This window comes from Erpetoichthys calabaricus, chromosome 9 (assembly GCF_900747795.2).
Source record: "Erpetoichthys calabaricus chromosome 9, fErpCal1.3, whole genome shotgun sequence".
Lineage (NCBI taxonomy): Eukaryota > Metazoa > Chordata > Cladistia > Polypteriformes > Polypteridae > Erpetoichthys > Erpetoichthys calabaricus.
This window is the reverse complement of record NC_041402.2, coordinates 295,078-313,532: the sequence shown is the minus strand read 5'-3', so window position 1 is coordinate 313,532 and position 18,455 is coordinate 295,078. Positions and strand designations below refer to the sequence as shown.

Here is an 18,455-nt window from a genome sequence, read left to right as displayed (position 1 = left end):
AAAATCAAGAAATAGGAAGGCCATGTAGGGATGTCATTAAGAAGTGGCACTCCAGGGGACATCAAGAAGAATCTCAGACAGAATGAAGTCTGCTCAGGCGTGTGGAGCACAGGGGTGGCAGCAAGGCGGCCCACCGTCATGAGGAGGAGGAGGTCAACATCTCCTGGCAGCCCTTAGATAAGCAGGAGACTCTTGGGGACAAAGTGCTACCATCTGATGAAGCACCAGGACAAGCAGAAGAAAATGACAAGTGCCACCTGAAAACTCGAGCCCTTGCCAGCCGGTATGGCAGCCACTGGCACCACACGCAACGTGCGGGTAGAGGAGACAACGGAGTCTAAAGGCGAGGACACTTCATGCCTTCTAGCCTTAGGGCACTGCCAGCACCAGACCTGGCAAGTTAAAAGAATTGAAGACTGACTGCATGCCAACCTTCCTGCACTACTGTGCCCGCCTATAGTGTGCTGCCAGACAGGACGGGCCCCCATTTTTAATTGTTCAGAACTGATGGGGTCCTCGGCAGGTTTAGCACAGGACTGATGGACTTTAGCCCCTCTAGGGGACACTAGAGGACCACCTACTCCATTTAAGGGTGTTTGGAAGCTGTGCAGTGGTGCCACCTTGGCAATGGCAAGTGAAAGTTCCGGCACACACAAACCCCAACCTCATGGCTTCTCTCACACCAGGACCACTAATGATGGGACACGAGACCACCCACACAACACAACAGCAGCCACCAGGGCATCACGTGGCACTGCTTTCCTCTACCTGATAGGGTTTCTTTGCGGCCCCCCGTATTTCCCAATCGTGTCACAACGGCTGAACGATTTCGTAAGTCTGCAGTCAGACCCCCTCGAGGCGCTCCCCGCCTAAACACTGCAAGAGGAAAAGCTGGCGAGAAACTCCCCCCTCCAATGAGCATGTCAAGACGGAGAAGGAATTCCAGCGCGATGCCAACTTAACCAACAGCGTTTCACAGAATGGCACGGGACCAACAATCAGAGCGGCACCAATCTGCACTCCAGCTGTTTTCAGGAGACCCCCTGTCGTAGACTGGCCACCTGGACAGACATTTCACCAGGGTCAGGTGCTGCATCATGGCTTCTAAAATGAAGGCCTTGGGACAGAAACATCTGACGGTGCCAGGACCCCAAGAGACGGGCACTCCGTGGCATGGAGTAACTGAACTGGACATTCAACGGGCCTGCTGAAGGCCTAAAGGAGAAAACGACAGATAGACGCCCTCGGCCAGTTTAATGGCGGGCAGAAGGAAAGCCACCAGTGCCTTAACAGTCCCACACTGTATGGTAGCAGTTTGGACGTTTAGCTCAAGTCAAGTCACACGGCTTTGGTGGGCATCTTGACGGCCTGAGCTTCGTTTCAATGACGTGGGAATCAAAGAGAATCAGACCCTGAGCATCAACGATCCGCGCCACCTTCCACAATGCCACCAATTTGTCCACACCCAGGTGTACATTGGACCATCTCATCTGATCACCAGAGCTGTCACTATCTTAATAGGCCTTGTGTGCCACTAAAAGCCTGGCACAATGGCAATGGCCACTTTGTCCTTTTGTTTCGGTTGGGTGTGGGGGGCTGTCACGAGGACCCTCTTCTACAACAGCCTTTTCAGTTTTCTTGACTCCTTTTACTCTCGATGCCAGCTACTCGAGGGTCCCTGCAGGCCGCCTGGCAGTCACATCTTATTTGTTGTCACCATTGGCCACATTGTCACATGTCCTGTTTCATCATCAAAGCTACTGTAGTGCACCGTCTTAACCCTCCAAGTTTGTAAAAGAGGCTTCATGATGAAACCCTGCAAAGCAGAGCACCAGACCACCACATGCCAACAAAGGGTGAGGGGCTGCCAAGGATGGTATGCCAGGTTGGCATGCCCAGAACACCAGAGAGGAACGATGTGGAGGATTGAGGGGGTGCTGCACCAAAGACGACTCGGGGAGAGGATGTGCAGGTGGTGGGTGCACCGCTACAGATACCCGGGGGTCCACATCGGTGACGGACTGAGAAAAAGGGGCAGAGCGGACCCCAGTCTTTAAACGTAGGAAGTGATGCCCTTCACGTCTTCTAGAACTTGGTGTCGGCCACTGGGGTGGGGTGGGCTAGTACCATTACTTCACACCACTCGCCACTCTCTGCTGGCCGGGAAACCGCTGGGCACCCTGGCACTCTCAATCACAGCCTGCAGAATTAACGACATTTGGGCAAGGTGCCCATCAAGACAGGCAGGGCTCAGGTGGACACAAGCCTCTGCAGTGGTCCGATTTCACTTCTCAATTCTTTTGGTGAGGCCATCTCCTGGTTTGCGTATCTGAATGGACGCTGCCAGTTTGGGGGTCCGCTCACAGTGTACACGACGCCCACGCAGTATGAGCGGCGACATCGTATTATAAAAGATGCCCGCGTTTATGAAACGTTTTAGTGAAATAAAGACAGAGTTGGCGATGAGATCTTGACCTGCGCATTCGTCTGGTGAGGAGCTGCCAATTGACACGTCACAGTTGGGGGTCCTCACATTAAAACGTCCCACTTCCCTTCAGCAACAACCCCAAAGTGGCGATCCCATTAGCATCAGTGGCACAGAGGTGGCACACTCCACTGACAAGTGTGCCAAACTTGCACCAGGCGTCATCATCTCCACCACTCTGGGGTCTTCGGGGGCTCCACAATGCGTTCACAGCCACAAATGCATGCCATTGGCATGGAGGCCATTAAACTCTTCATCAATAAGATTCTCGATTTGCACACACGCTGGAAAGCATCGAGGGGCCTCTCCGGAGACGAGGGTCCGCACCCCACCGCTGCCATTTTCACAGTTAACTTTATCACTTCCTCACTGGCTTCTCTCATCTTGACGTTCGGCCCCCCAATACCGCCAGACTTTGGCCTCCCCATGTGCCCCCTGCCTCTGCCAGTCGGCTGATCGCCCCTTAATACCTGATTGGGACCCCCCACACGTGGGAACTCCCATAATCATCAAAACTCGTCCCCCTTTGTGCTCGGACACTTGTCTTCATGACAAGGACACCTCTGTGTGTCACCATCACGCAGGACAAGGACAGTCAAAAAGCCACAAGTTGATCAAATCAAATGCCACCAGGTAGGGGGGGATCACAGGGAAAAGCCTAGCAGGTGAGGCGAGGTGGCCTGACCACAAATGGGGGTCCTCTCCCCCCCCCTTCTTGGAGGCCATGAACAGCCCTGGAAATGCTGGGTGGTCTGAGCAGCCCCAGTACCCACTGCCCGTTAGACCCCAAAAGCAGTCATTTAAAACAAAGACCCTGCCAGGCCTGCCTCAGTCATCAACCTTTGCACCAATGCAGGAAGCAGAAACAGTTACCCCCAAAGTCTCAGGGGTCTGCCCACTCACTTCAGGCAAGGAATGCAGAAAGTGCCGGAGAAATCCACCAGCGTCACTTTAATTGGGCACGGCAGGGTACAGACCGTTGAAACATTCAAACTGGGCACACACACGGAGGAGGGGGCACAGAGCTGGGGTGCATTGGACCCTCGACGGTGGCGGCGTGCAGAATTAAACGAGAGCTAAAACAGCCTTCACAGACTCAAATGTCGGACCCCTAAGGCTGGAGATGCCAGGTGGGGACACAAAAGCACACGTCGCTCAAGGTGGGGCTCCCAAAGACCCCATGGATGTGCTCATCGGGGAACACAAACCAGCAGCAGGGCTTTTCTGGTGGGCCGCTCATTCCACCCTGTAAATCCATCACTGCATAACTGAAGGACAGAAAGAGGTTAAACTGTCTAAGGGGTGGGCTGGGTGGGACCACCAGTACCAGCAGAGAACTGGGACCCTCTGCCTGATGTGCGTTCACCCAAACCTTCCTGGCAGACTTGGCATTAGTGATTTCGCTGCCAGCGTCGCTCTGACGTTCAAATCCTTACTGTCCCCAAGAAGACCACCGACTGGCAGTGCTATTTCACAGGAGCCGCCCTGGCAGCAAAGCCCACCTCACAGCACCCCCTACTGCCACTGGCCGACACAAAAGGTGCCCGCGTGGTGGGCAGTTCTTTGTGCAGCTGGGCTCAAGTCTCCCTGCACCGCATTCCCATGATCTACAGAGACCACAGCAACTCCAGTGGAGCCCCCCGAACCGCACAGCCACGTGACGTCACGCACTTGTGCTCCCCCATTCACAGAACGGGGTCTGAAGTGACATCACACACCCGGCCGAGATGTTCAGTTCAATTGCCGACCAGAGGAGCCACCGGGCAGAGGCACCTCCGCTGATAAAGCCCCCCCCGGCCCCGGACCCCCCTTGCATTAAAGCAGGTCTCGTCAGGTGTGCGGCCGATCGTGTCCTTCATCTCGGCAGACTCTGACAGGCGTGCGGTGGCAGTTTAATCCTACCGATGACATCATGAATGCCGGTGGGCCGCTGAAGCCGAGGGGCTACTCCACCCGGTTTGCTCCTCCCAAACCCACACAAGCCTCCAAACGTGCCAGGTCAGCTAACGCGGCGCCTGGAGAACAGCTGCATCATGTAGGCCTCACTTCAGCTTCTACCGAGACGATTACACAGCGAATCAGGTCAGCAGGACAAAAAACAAGCCTGGGGACAGGGGACAAGGGACGGCAGCAGCACCCACGATCGAAGCGCCTGTTCAGCTCGTTGGCATGAATCACATCGACTCAGACACGACCCCAACACACCCTGTGACCAGCTGGGCTGCACCCCATCCTTTGGGCACCTGGTCACTGCACAGCCCTCCCCACCTGCAGTCAGAAGGACATCAGGGACACGTCCAGGCGTGAAGAAAAAGGACACAATGGCGGGGCCACCATAAACCACCCCAGGAGGCAGGAAGAGGGCGGCTGAGCAGAGCTGCGGCTCCACAGTGGATGGTCCGAGACGTAGGCAGATGCCAGCGGGCGCGTCGCGTGGCTGACAGACCCCCCTCCCCCCCCAAACGTCTGTCTTGGCAGTCCTGGTAAGGCGCTTACAGGTGTATTGCTGTGGGTATTGGGGGTCCCACGTGCTGCCTTGTTCTCATTCTCTCCTTTCACTACGACCTCCGGGGGTCCAGAGTGCGTCCTTTTAATTAGCTTGTTGATTTGGTGGTCCTCTCAAAGTGATGTCACCAGACCAGCACACCATACTGGCCACCACCGAGTTGTCCCACATTCAAGGACCACAGTCTCCACTCTCTGCCATTTCTTTGTGTTCCGAGACCAGTCCAGCCTGTCACGAACTCGGACCCCCAAGTGCTTGTTGGAGTGTCAGTTCCTCGGATCAATAAGCCGTTCCTTGGTGCCACGTCTGTCGAGTTCTCCCCTGTCCCTCCTCCTCTCAGTCCTCAGGAGCCGTACCCCCATAAGTGCAGAATCGTCTGAGCAGGTGACCTGACCTGCTGTTGTATTGCAGTCGGAGGTCTACAGAGTGACGAGACGGGTGACAGGCCTACTCCAGAGTCACCCACAGAGTTCTTGAGCCTCACAAACTGGTGGTCTGCCTGACTGACTGATAGCCCCTCATCTGGGACCCCACCCGCTAATCTGCCTGCAGATCACAAAACATCACCAGCTTTGTCCAGCCAGTAATTGCATCCTCCACTCCAATGGTGGTCCGACAGCCGAACTGCAGTGGTCCAGGTGGGCTACCCAAGAGGACCAGCCACTCAAACGTCTTCATGACTCGAGGGTCACTGGTTTGTAGTCGATGAAAGTAGAGAAGACGCCCCCGCCATACAACACAGGATGGCACAAACCGAACAGGTGACAAGGGACACCAAAACTTTAAGAACTCGAGGACGGACTCCATCTGCTCAGGGACAGACCACCTGAAAGTGGCACGCGCGGGGCCGATGGTGCAGAGTCACTTCGAGTGGGCAGTCGTCTTTAAGCTGTCACATAAGCCCTGAGCATCTGTGGGGGGTCCTGGGCCTAGACAGTGGTCCCGTACCCAAACTACAGCGACGTGCTGCTTCTCGAGAGGTGGACAACAAACCCCAAGATGACACGGTGGGGATTTAAAATGGGCTCTGGAAGCCTAATCCAGGACCTGGTGGTCTCCATGATACAAGGTGGGCACAAGCGCGCAGACGGAGATCAAAGGAGGAGAAGCAGCGAGTTGAGCGTAAACTGAAACGGCTGCCGGCTGGTGGGCACCCTAAAGTCCGCTCAGCACTTCCACGTGAACAATGGAGAGCAGAAGGACATGAAAGAAGAAAGTGACATGCGAGGGGACCTCAAGCCTGTGACGTGCCCCCTGTCTAACTCGGTGAGATGAATTGGGGGGAGCCGAGGCCACCTGCTCTCTCGTTCTTCTCCGATTGTTGGTAAGCCAGAAGTAAACACCACCATTGGTGGGGTCATGGGGACCAGCAGAATGGGACAGCAGCAAGCCCAGCGTCACCCCCAAAACCAAACGTGGGGAGGCGAAGAGAAAGACAAGAACACCACGGCAGTCCCCTTAAATGAGAAAAGCCAAGACAGACTTTGAAGGGTCCGACTTTGTGACCACCCCAGGTCAGGAGCTGTCCTGATAAAGCCAACGGGTGACACCCAAGGGGCCATGCAGGCATCAAGTCACCGTCACTAACAGCAGCCCCACACATTGTAGTTTCTCACTCGCTCAGTTGTAGGACGGCAATCAAGACCCCCCAAGTAAGCCTCAGTGATGCCCCAGGACTAATCAGTGGGGGGGAAAAAAAAAAAAAAAAATTGTCAGGGTGCCCTTTGGCATGATCAGCGATGCCATCTTTAAAATTAACGCAGCGTGGGCTTCACAAACGCAGCAACTTAAACATCCAAAGCAGCCGCCTTACAGCAATCTGGAGGTCTGAAGAAGCCCACCGAGTGCGGACAGCAGCAGGCCCCTCACACCAATCCACGCCTGCGGTCTGAAAGTGGCACACGTGGGAGTGCGGATGGCACTTCAGAAACACCAATGCCAGCCTGTGAGGGGACGCCACTTACGAGAAGACTGGAGGGGAAATGAACGGCGCGAGCTCGAAAGCAAGCAGCAGGTGGAGAATGAAGACCCCCGGGGGCTGTGACAAACCCACCACATTTACACCCATCGATTTGGCCGACAATTTTATCCAAAACGACTTACGATACTTGAGACACAACTGTCTCCCTTCCCCGATCCCCAGTAGGAGCCCGGGCAGGTGACGTGACCTGCCGAGGGTCACACAGTGGCAGTGGTGGCATTTGGACCCACACCCTCATTACCTCACTTCGTTGCTGCCATCAGAAACGAGACGTGAAAACTGGCACAGCGCAGCATTAATCGCTGGTAAGGTGCCAACTCACAAGCTTTTCGACTGCCTTCCTTATTCTACACAGCTCGTCAGAATGGCCGCCGCCCGCACACACAACTCTGGACTGGAAAGGGAGACTCAGACTGGAAAACAGGCCGGCGATAAACCAGTAAGACGGCGATGAAGCATTGAGATCGAGGGCAGGGCAGGTCAAGACAGGGCAGGGCACAGGCGCCACTCTGCAGTCAAACACCTCAGCCTATCACCTTCGCAAGCAGTCAGAGGGGGCGGGTTATGCAAATCAGGTGTACCCAGCAGTCCGAGTGGCCAGCACATAGGCATGTTACTAAGCAAAAGGAGCTGCACTTGTACAAACAGCTGGGACACCCCCACACCAACCCCCCCGCACACACACGTAGCCCTCCATAATGTTTTTTTTTTATCCTCTTCCTCGACTTCCTCCTCTGCTCCACCATTTAAAATCACAAACCAAACCATTCAGATGAGCGCCCACTTCGGTCCCATCACAGTTTTTCTTCATGGCCCCGGGCACAGCAATGGCAGCAGGTCTATTCAAGTTGCCTCTGCCCGACGTCTGTGATTCGGAGGGTCTCTCCGGCGATGCTCCGACAGCCCATAAAGGGGGGCTACATCAGGAAACAGAAGGACGCACAGGCTGGCAGAGGGCCTCAGAAAGGCAGTAACTCTGCATCAGCGTCTGCCCTGGGCACTGCAACAGGAGGTCACCAGCGGGTTTCACATAAAGATGGTGACCTTCAGCTGAAAGCCTATAAATCGATTTCATGACGACTATTGTCATCGTTGTTTCCTTGCCAAGGGCACTCTGTCAGTCACAGCCAAATAAAAAAAAATTGCATGGGGGGCACAAAATGCAGATGGTCAGGTATATAGGTTGAGCCCCCAACCACCACTAGAGGGCAAACAAAGCCACCAGTGAGAATGTGACAAAGGAGAGCGGAGCACGATGTCCATACGTCACTCGTTTGGGGGGCTCGTATTCGGTCAGACACGTTTTAAATGTCCTCGTGGCTTCTCCTTCAGCTTTAGGACCCCCGTGATGCTTTGTGCTTAACTGTGCTTCGCTATTTCAATAACATGAATTCTGCTGGGTGCTTCTGAGAATTCGACAGCTGGAAGAAGACCCTGAAGCGGGCCGCTCGGTTCGGGAGCAAAGAGGGTTTAAAACACCCAAGCGGGGCTGTGGAGGGCGGGCCTCTCTACTCCCAGCATGCACTTGGTGGTACCCCTCTGTAGAGTGGTCTTTGTAGCAAAGTGACAAGAACTGCAGACAGAAGCCCAGATGGGAGTGTACAGGACCACCAACACCAGTGATGAACGCGTGACCCTCTCATCCGTCACACAAGAGAGCGGCTGCACCACAGGGACAAATCACGAGCCTTCGTGAAAACCAGGTGACCGTCACAACACTTTGGGCTACGCAACGAGACTGGCAAAGACTGCAAGGTGGCTCTCACACCAGAAACCTCGGGGACCCCCCCAGAGTGCCACCCATCAGTGCTTCCTACCATCTACAGAGACACCACCACCCAGCTAAAAGGGGTGGGATGAGCCATGCCAAGCCTGATGGCGGGTTTAACTCAGTCGAGCATCCCCAAATCTGGAATGTCAGCCGTCCCGCAGAGAGGAGGCCACAACTCTGGACAAACAAACAGGGCGGTCCTGTCATCAACACAACTACGCAAATCAGCCAATGACAGCCCTGCTCAAGGAAACACGTCATCACCCACACTGGCATCTTCACGTCATTTACAAAAGTCTCTGTCCACAATAACACGACCAAAAACGAGGAGGACACGGGCGTCACAAAGAGGAAGAGTCCACCCTGAAGGGACCGCCGGCCAGGGACTCGTCACACAACTCCAGCGACCCGTCTGGGTTTTATCTTTCAAAGCGTACAATAAGCGCCATGGGGCTGCCACTTTCAGTGGTCTCCACTGTGGGGGACAACAAACATGAGTGAAGAGCGATGTCTGTGCTTGAAGTGACACCGAAGTGGCATGTGGCTGTAGCCATAGGGGGCCACATGTCGTGTTTTGCTTCAGCGTTGACTTGAGTGCCACCACATGACTGTTTACCAAAGTAAAATGTTTTGATGACATTAAATCAGAGTGCAGAACGTCACACCCGCGAGGTGACAAACACGGACTGGGTGGCACCTGCCAGTTTACACAGAACCTTTAGGGACAGATCTTGGAACTGTGTGGCACTGTCTGCCATCTCTCACAAACTCCTCTGCGGTAGGAGTTCCCTTCCCCAGCGGCAGCTGCCATTTCCATGCCACCACCACGCCACACCATAGCCTCCCTGCACAAACAGCTGTACCAGCCGTCACGGGTTGTGGCACAGGACACAATTCAGCACCCACGTGCCATTATGCCAGATGCCTTTCTTGCCACTCGAGGGTACTGCTGCCGCCCAGATGCAGTCAGATTGGTTTCTTACATGCCAGTGGTTTTCACACAGGCCCGACTTGTGGGCACATGCGGTCGGTTTGCGTGTGAATATTCGCTCTCGTCCCCTCCGGAAGGTTCTTCTAACACACTAAGGTACGTCATTTTAACGGTGCCAACTGCGCGCAGATCACAAACACACGCGCCACTAATGTGTACGCATCCAGCACTCTGCCCTGAGATGAGCCACAAGTAAAACCCTGGAGAAGGTCACAGCAGACATTACTCAGAAAGTCTTCATCATCATCATCATCAAAATAAATCAAATAGAAACCCTAAAATTGGGCGCTTGTCCCTTTCTGCCATCCTAAGTGCCATCACAGGGCGGCCATACTTGTACCATTGTGGTCACTTTGATAGGACACATCACAAGGAGCACAGGCAGGAAGGGGACACAAGCAGGACTTACTCGGATACGCCTCATGGCTGCCACGATCTCCACCCGGCTGTTGGGTCTCGGAACATCTAAACTGCCAACGTACTGAAAAGAAAAGAAAAGAAAAAAAAAGGGCATCAAAAAATCAATCAATCAAAATGAGCACCTCACTCACTCTCAGCACACCACCAGACTGAGCGGGTGACACTCTGGACGTTTGCCACACACGCTAGCAGGCCACTTGACGGTGGCACTGCGGCAAAACTGCAAAGTCAACGGGACATCAAACAGGAGCAGACCCCCCCAAGGGACGCCACCGCAGACAAACATCAGGAGAGTCCCTGACACTGGTGTGGCTCGGCCTGCCAAACACCTGGCATCAGATGACGAGAAACGCCCAGCTGGCCACCGATCATCGGGGTCAGACGACACTGCAAATGGGGGGGTCACAAAGTCCACATCATTAAATCTGCGGTCCGAATGACAATTCTCAGCCTGCCTACGTTTGGCCCCTCGGACCCTCTGCTGCCTTGTGACACTGCCAGGCCGGGCGGCACAGTGCTTAAGGCTCTGGATTGAAGTTGTGGGTTCAAATCCCACTACTGACACTTGCGAGACCCCTGAGCGTGTCACTCCACCTGCCTCCAAAAGGAAATAAACCAAAGAAGAAGAGGAACCAATCGCATCTCTGAAATGATGCATGTCATAAACAGCAAAGGGGACAGTCATTTGGACAACGGCCACAAGCAGGGGGTCCGGAAAGCGAAGAGCAGCCGCATTGTAGAAAACGGTCAGTTACCGATACTTCACAGGTGACAAGACTGGTGACCCACCGGCTAACAAAATCAACTTGAGACCTTAGAGACGGACGGACAGAACTTTATTTGTCCCCAAGTATAAATGTGGCTTTCTACAGAAGCCCCCCCCCAGCGGTCTGAACACACACCAGAATGACTGAACAGAAAGACCACCCTCTGACTTGGCAGCCCCCGGTCCCAGTATAAAGGCCACCCAGTTGTGTTTAGTGACACTTCTGTGTCGGTGGGTCACCAAGAGGATGTGCAGCCTTGTCCATCGTGGCACTCGGTTCTCTCTTCATTCTCTCCTTCTCACATTCCTTGTTCAGCCCAGCTGGTCATTGATGTGGACCCCCCAGGTGGCTTGTAGCAGTGGACCACCTCCACGGCCCATCCCAGACTGGTGACCAGCCGGCTGTCTTTCCATTAACCCTCTCAGCTATGAGATGTACTGCCTGAACACTACGGCACCGGGCAGAACATCACTTCACTTCACTAGAGGCTGGTCAGGAGGGTAACAGCAAGAGCACTCTGAGCACCTGAACCGTGGTGGTGGTCTTACAGTGAGTGACACTAAGGGGCTGCCGAGTTGTGTGCAGGTGAGGAGATGTTTCAAGTTCATAGCCCATCTCTGCTTATTCAACTTCAAGAAGGTCCAAGTGGTCCGATTTCAAAGGCGAGGGGCCGCGGGGTGTGGAGAAGATTCCGGACTGGACTACGAAGAGCACGCGCATATCGGAGAGCAGGAGCACAAAGGTGGGCTTCGCTTCTGCCCACCCGGCCGAGTTCTGATCAAAGAGCGGCTGATGCCAGGTGACCAGCCATGGGGGGGTGCTCTCCTCCCCCCGCTGTGCCCCGTCTCAGCTACTCCGCTTGGACTTTGTCAGAATTTTGAATGGCGGCCTGGACGCTGGCCGAGTACACCGAACCCCCGCCGCGCTCCTCCCTCAAGTGCTCGGCGCTCCAGCCGCCATCCGTCGGGGCTTCTCCATCGGGACTCGAAACTCGGACGGCCCGCCTTTTCGCCCCTCGTCGTTTAATTCGCCGCTGCCGCCTCGCGCCTTCCTCCCCTCCGGCCGCAGCTTTCGTTCGGTTGCTCACCTTCGCCTGGAAGTGGATGCCGTGCTGATACGCCTCCTCGTTGTGCAGCGGAACCCTGGAGTCGCCCACGTCGTCCACCAGGTTGTATCTGCTCCTGACCGGCATGCTGCCCGCTCCTCCTCCCGGCGTCCAGACCACCAGAGCGCAGCGTGCCCGCCCACCAGTCAGGTGCACCTCGGTGACCGCAGCGCCGTCCCAGGAGGAGCGTTTTCTGGATGCCCGGCTGCCCGTCGGTGCCCCCCTTCAACTTCAGAGTGTTGGCGCTGTCCTCGACGTGCAGCGAGCCGAACAAAGAACAGCGTGGCGCGGCGGCGATTGCTGGTTGCTGCTTTTACGGCACGTTTCGTCCTCCCAGCTTGCTGTTGCCTGCCTGCCTGCCTGCCTGCCGTCCTTCTCCGCCCCCCCCCGGGCTCTTGGCAGAGACGCGGCGTGCTTTCGAATGCGGTCACACGGCTCTTTCATGGGCTCATTAGCGCCTCGCCCTCCGCAGAGGACCCGCTTGATTGGAGCGAAGTTGGGTCACGTGACTAACGAGAAAGGCGGGGGTGGGGGGGAGATCTACGCGCCAGCGAGCCGACCCGCGGTGACCCGAACGGAACTCTCAGACCTCCGGCAGGTGGGCCTCTGGTGGGCTACAGCCGCTCATTTATTTACTTACTTGAATCCAAATGGTGCAGGGGGTCTCGGACGGTGTCAAAGGTCAGGAGGCCCTGGTGACCTCATATAGTGCCTTTCATATTAAACAGGCAGCTGTGACTCAAATCTCCAATTGTCCTGTTCAGAGCGCTGCTCCTTAAGTCCCCACCAGTGACCCAAGGTGTGACAACGAGGTCAGTACTCCCTCACGTTGGCGCCGTGACGGCCACACAAAGTGCAGAGCAGTAGAGAGCAATGTGACAAGGAGCCAATGGCGGCCTGGCAGGTCAGGTGACTCAGTCACACACAGGGTCACAAAGCAAGTCGCTGGGTACGACGGTGGCTGGTCATATTGTCACTTGGGTGTCCTGGTGGTCCGCAGTGGCTGCAGCTTTTCATTCTACCCCTAAGCCTAATGAACTCCTGTGCCCTTCAGTTTAAGAGCCCTGGACGTGAGGAGACGGACCACCAGACAAACGGCCGCCCCTTTCACTCCAAGCGGTTCCTCAATGAGAGGCCGTCGTTGAATATCTCGTTCTGCCACAGCAGACGGCTGATGTTCTGTTTTTGCTCAGACCACCGTCCAGATGTTTGGGGACCTGAGCAGACCGACGTGACCGAGACCCTCAGACCCTCACCTTTCTTTATCTTCAGGTGAGCTGCTCGTCTCCTTATTGTTTGGCTGTCATTTAAGAATAAAACAACAACTGAGGGTCCGACGAAAGCAGAACAGCAGCAGAAACGACTCGCTAGGAAAGAAGATGGTCAGAGTGACCACTGCGGCCCACCAGGACTGGAGTTGGCAGGTAAAAAGACTTGATAGATAGATAGATAGATAGATAGATAGATACTTTTATTAATCCCGATGGGAAATTCACAATTCACATTTGTGCCTTCTTGTCCGTAACCCGCAGTGCCCAGTCTGAGAGAGGACGGAGGGGCAGGGGATCACTGCGAGCAGTCATGCCCAGGGTGGCAATGGCGTGGATTTGTACGGGTGAGGAGCCCTGCAGTTCTAACCAGCAGATATAGCACCTTGCAGGAGGATTGAGCCCCCTGAGCAGGTCTCTCCTTTTACTGAATGTCGCCCCGTGTGAGGTTTGTTTGTTTGTTTGTTTTCAAAGCGAGTGTGGGCTGCATGTGCCCCCTGTGACGTGACTGGCGTGCTCTGCGTGTGCCACGCTTATCGACTGGGCAGCACACCGTGAGGGCGGCAGGCTGTGGTTACCTGCTGAGGTTCAGTCCTCGGCCCTGGAGACTGAGGGGCTCGGCTGCGCGTCTCTTTATTTATCGTATTTTAAAATCACCACAATCCCGTTTGGTTTTCTCTCATTTTGTGACACCAGTTCCATGAGCCGAAGCGCCATCGCTAGGGTCCCAGCAGTCGGTCGTCAGCACTCCGGTGGGCACTGTGGCCAAAGGCGGGGGGGATACACACCTGTGCCTGGGATGGGGACAGCAGAGAGCGCTGTGCCCGTGGTCTGTGTGTGGACCCCGATGCCCCGGTGCCGTGGCAGGACACTGAGCTGTAAAAATGATGGGATGGAAAACCGAGGTACTGACTCTCTGTGGTCATAAGAGATCCCTGGGTAGTGTGTGGACCCTGATGCCCCCCCCATAGCCTTGTCCATTCGGGGCCCCCCAATCATCCCCTGTCACCACCAGACGGCTAAGGTGTGGTAAGTTGATGCTGCAGGGGGCACAGCAGCTCCAGCATTGTGTTTTTTGCCCCCCCCCCACCTCCCCCGCTGGTTCTTGTGCTTCCCCGGACCACCTGGCTGTGACGCCTGCGTCTCTTCAGCTCGGGTGATTGTTGGCTTTTTGCTTTTCATTTCTTGTCTTGCCTTACTGTGGTGCCATTTTGGAATCCGCCTTAAGAAAACAGTAAGTGAGTGCGTCCACCGGGGTGCTGTGTCTCCGTCATTCCAACAGATGGCGCAGCACAAGAATCCAGACAGACACACAGATATTTCCATCCATCCATCCATTATCCAACCCGCTATATCCTAACCACAGAGTCACAGGGGTCTGCTGGAGCCAATCCCAGCCAACACAGGGCGCAAGGCAGGAAACAAACCCCGGGCAGGGCGCCAGCCCACCGCAGGGCACACACACACACACACACCAAGCACACACTAGGGACAATTTAGAATCGCCAGTGCACCTAACCTGCATGTCTTTGGACTGTGGGAGGAAACTGGAGTCCCACAGATATTTGTCATTTTTTATTTCATTTTGTGACGATTGCACTTCTGTGTTCTTTACAAGCCTTCCTTGCAGTTTGTGGGAGGAACCCCCCAAGGGGTGGGCCTTCCTGATGTCACTGCTGAAGGCCCGCCCCCCACGTCGGCGGCTCATTGATCTTCATTGAGTGTATTGATTTTCTCGTTTCTGGATTTTGCTTCTCTTTGTGTGGATTCTGCTTGTTGGATCTCCTGTTCGGACTCGTCTGCTCTCAATTGCCTTTTAAGGAGATCCTGTCCTGGGCCTTTTTGGATGTTTTCTGTTCGTTTGTCATTTAAATCCCAATCTTGATTTCTAAACCGCATCATTGGACTTCTCCTTGGGAGTCAACTTACTTTGGACTTTTGGGAAGCCAAGCTGCCCGGGGTGAGGCCTACTCTTGGCAGACTTGGTAAGGCCCTGGCCTGCTCTTTTTGGGGATCTAAGACCCTTTGAGCCTGATTGACTCGTCTCTGCCCACCTGCCACCTGATGAGTTGGCCTCTCTTTTCCTTTTCCTTCTCTCCTCCATTCAGACCTGCCTTTGCTATTCTGCTATTTAAAAGCCTAAGCCCCCCCATCTTGGGCCCGTGTGGGCCTTTTGAGTACAGGATCAGGCTACCTAGGGTGAGGCCTGCTTCACGTCAGGCCTTCTCTTGTCTTTCAATTTTGTGTTGCAGTTTCTGGGCTCTGACTGCCAGCTTGTTGTTTGTCTCCCAGCCCTCTCTGTTTCAAGTGCCCACCATCTTCTTCGATCTTCTGAAGGCGTCCGTGTGTGTCTGCTGCCACCCTGCCCAGGTCGACTGCTCGTTTTAGCCACAGCATTGTGCCTGCCATCAGGGTACGGGGGTCACTCCCACCTTGGATATGGAGCGCTTTATGAGTAGTATGTGCCCAGCCTCAGAGAAGTGCCATTCTTTGTGCCACAGGGCAGACATTTTGGTTTTGGCGGTGTGGCGCTGAATGTCCCACTCCTGTCACCTGATTTCTCGTCTGTGGTCTCTCTTGTGACGGATTTTGAGTTTATTGCTCCTTTCAAAGGAGGCAGTGACGCTGGTTGCTTGTCAGAGCACAGGCGGGTACAACGCTCAGCCCCCCCAAAGCCATCCAGCCAGAGCCGTGCCAGTTTTTAAAGGGCGTCTTCACCCACGACTGCCTTGGTGTCTTTGTTCACCCAAGTCATTTGCTATGTCTGTGATGGCATTGGAGGTGGCAGCTAAGACATAAAGGACCACCCGCCTCATTTATACACCACGGCCGCCGTGACAATTCGACTCGAAACAGTGTCTTGGAAATGAACGACTAAGCACCAGGAAGTGAAACGCGGGCACCGTGGACATCAACTGCCGAAAATCATTAAAACAATTCAGGAATACGCGAGGGCTCCCCACCTCAGAGTCCCACAGGTGGAAGGGTCTGCCATGTGAAGCGAAAACCATTAAAAAAACAAAACCATTAAAAACAAAACCATTAAAAACAAAGCCACGATAGTCAAAAGCCCAGCAGGAGGCTGGCAGTCCAAAGCAGAGAAGCCGAGCGCCGCAGTCGGAAATCCAAAGCACAGAAATAATCAGAAAGCCAAAGTCAGGCGCACTCAGTGGGGCACAAGGCCTTGACGGGGCTGGGGGGGCGGGTGTCTCTCTGGGGGCACCCTGGCACAGAAGACAATGTGCCGCCATCTTACATAGGCGGAGAGCCAGGGCACAACATGTCACCTGACCAGCAGCAAACATCATGGCCATCAATAGCAAAGCCCAAAATGGCAGCAAGAACTGCAGGGATGAAGTGAGACGCCAAGCCGAGTCTGCGGATGCCCATGTGGCAAAGCCAAAAACGAAATTCAGGAGCCAGCAAAAGGAAAGACGCGCATCCGCACTCTCTACTGGCGTTGATGATGTCACACGCCGCGCAGTCCCAATGGGCTCTGGGAACAGAAACCGTGGCAACTGTCAACACAGCGAGTCCCAAATTGGCCGCCATGCCATCAGGAGAACATGCGAAACGTTCTTAACGTCCTTAATAAGTCAAATTCAAGATGGATACGAAGGGTTAGGTGGAGAAAAGACACGACGAGACAATCAACTATTGAGGCTCAGGCTGGTATGAGCCTTGAGTTGTGCCTACCGTGGGCTTGACACTGGCATGCAGGGAGGTCTCTCATACCCCATTATGGCGTGTGCCCCCCTCTTTGAAGAGAATGCTCAGATTGCCCATTTTTTAAATGTCCGATGGTCTGCTGCTCATCTCTGTCACCACCTGGTGCTCCCACTCTACTGGTGCCAGTCACCCTAATGATTTTGGTGCCACCTAGTCATTTATGTTTTATTTATCAAACCACAGCAAAGCAGTGTTGCCCTTTTTTAATCTGAACTGGTATAGATGCCCAGGTAGGTGGCACAAGAATTTTCAACAGACCCAGACACTGGCAGGGTATCATGATGCCCTATTTTGAAGGTGGCAAGTCAGGCAGAGGGGTGCCGCTTAAGAGACAGCGTAAGGAGTGTGATGGGGTGAAGAGTGGCATGAGACAAGGAGAAGGAGGATGCCAGCCAGCTGGCACGTGCTGTTCAGATGCTCTCTGAGCCCACCAGAAGAATTCTAAAGCAGCCCTTGTGCCAGGGCTTGTACCAGAGAAACATCACTCCAGAGCTCTCCTTCACCATGACAAGTGAAAGCACCTCCAGCTCTCATGATGATCGCCTCCAGATGCCCCTTTAAGACCATCGGGGTCTCCGTTCTATCGACCCTCTGTGTGACTCCTGCTTCCTGCTGGCTGCAGTTCTCCTTTACCCCAATAGATGTCAGCAAGTCTCCTTTGGTTATGCCGTTGGCCTCCTGGTGGGCGCTGGCTGGCTGGCACGGTGCCTTGTGCTGCTGCTGTCTCACTGCTCCAAGAGACCTCCTGACTCATTGCTGCCCGCGTGGGCTTTTCATGTTCTCCGTGCATCTACAGTACATGTACACTGGGGTTAAGTGAACCAATGGCTCTAAGGTGGCACAGCACAAGTGGCATCCTGTGCTGGGACTGCTAAAGTTGGATTGAGTGAGCTCAGTCGACGGCAGGGTGGGTGCCACATGGACCCGGGGGGCCGATCCGTCTGATGTCACCCTGCTTTGTGCATTTAGTGGCCTTTACACTCCCCGACTCGGCCTGCTGAGGAAGTGTGCTGCTTAATTATTGTGAGGATGATGATGGTGATGAGGAGGATGAGGCTCCACCGCTTGATTTTCATTTTCACTCGTATGCCATGTCAGGCTGGGTGGTTGTAGCAAACCTCGCCGAGAAAAGCTCAGACAAGTCTGAAAGACCCCAAAGAAATACCCCCAGAGTATTAAAGGTGTGCCACCTTCACACAAGGCGATGCAGTCATTCATTCATTCATTCATTCACTCATTGTGTATTCGTTACTAATTCATTCAGGTGTTAGTCCTTTCATTCATTTGTTCATTCGTTCATTGCCACTCATATTTTTCTTCATCATTCCTTCATTCGTTCATTCGTCATATTCTTCATGCATTCCTTTACTGTTCATTCATCATTTGCTTGTTAATCCATTCATTGTTCACTTCTTCATTTGTTATTCTCTCA

General features: G+C 54.4%; 1 protein-coding gene across 2 annotated transcripts in view; it reads right to left on the bottom strand.

Annotated features, from left to right (window-relative positions):
- si:dkey-34e4.1 (carboxyl-terminal PDZ ligand of neuronal nitric oxide synthase protein) overlaps positions 1 to 12,450 on the bottom strand; it is a 34,788-nt gene extending 22,338 nt beyond the window's left edge. Inside the window, exons 1-2 of one of the 2 annotated variants that reach the window (XM_028809019.2) lie at positions 12,009 to 12,450; positions 10,144 to 10,215 (exon numbers count right to left, since the gene is read on the bottom strand). In XM_028809019.2, the coding sequence (XP_028664852.2) occupies positions 10,144 to 10,215; positions 12,009 to 12,113 (177 nt within the window). In that variant the 5' untranslated portion in view covers positions 12,114 to 12,450. The remainder of the gene's footprint in view (positions 1 to 10,143; positions 10,216 to 12,008) is intronic. The other variant, XM_028809020.2, reaches the window with a different exon arrangement.
- Between the last annotated feature and the right edge of the window lie 6,005 nt (positions 12,451 to 18,455).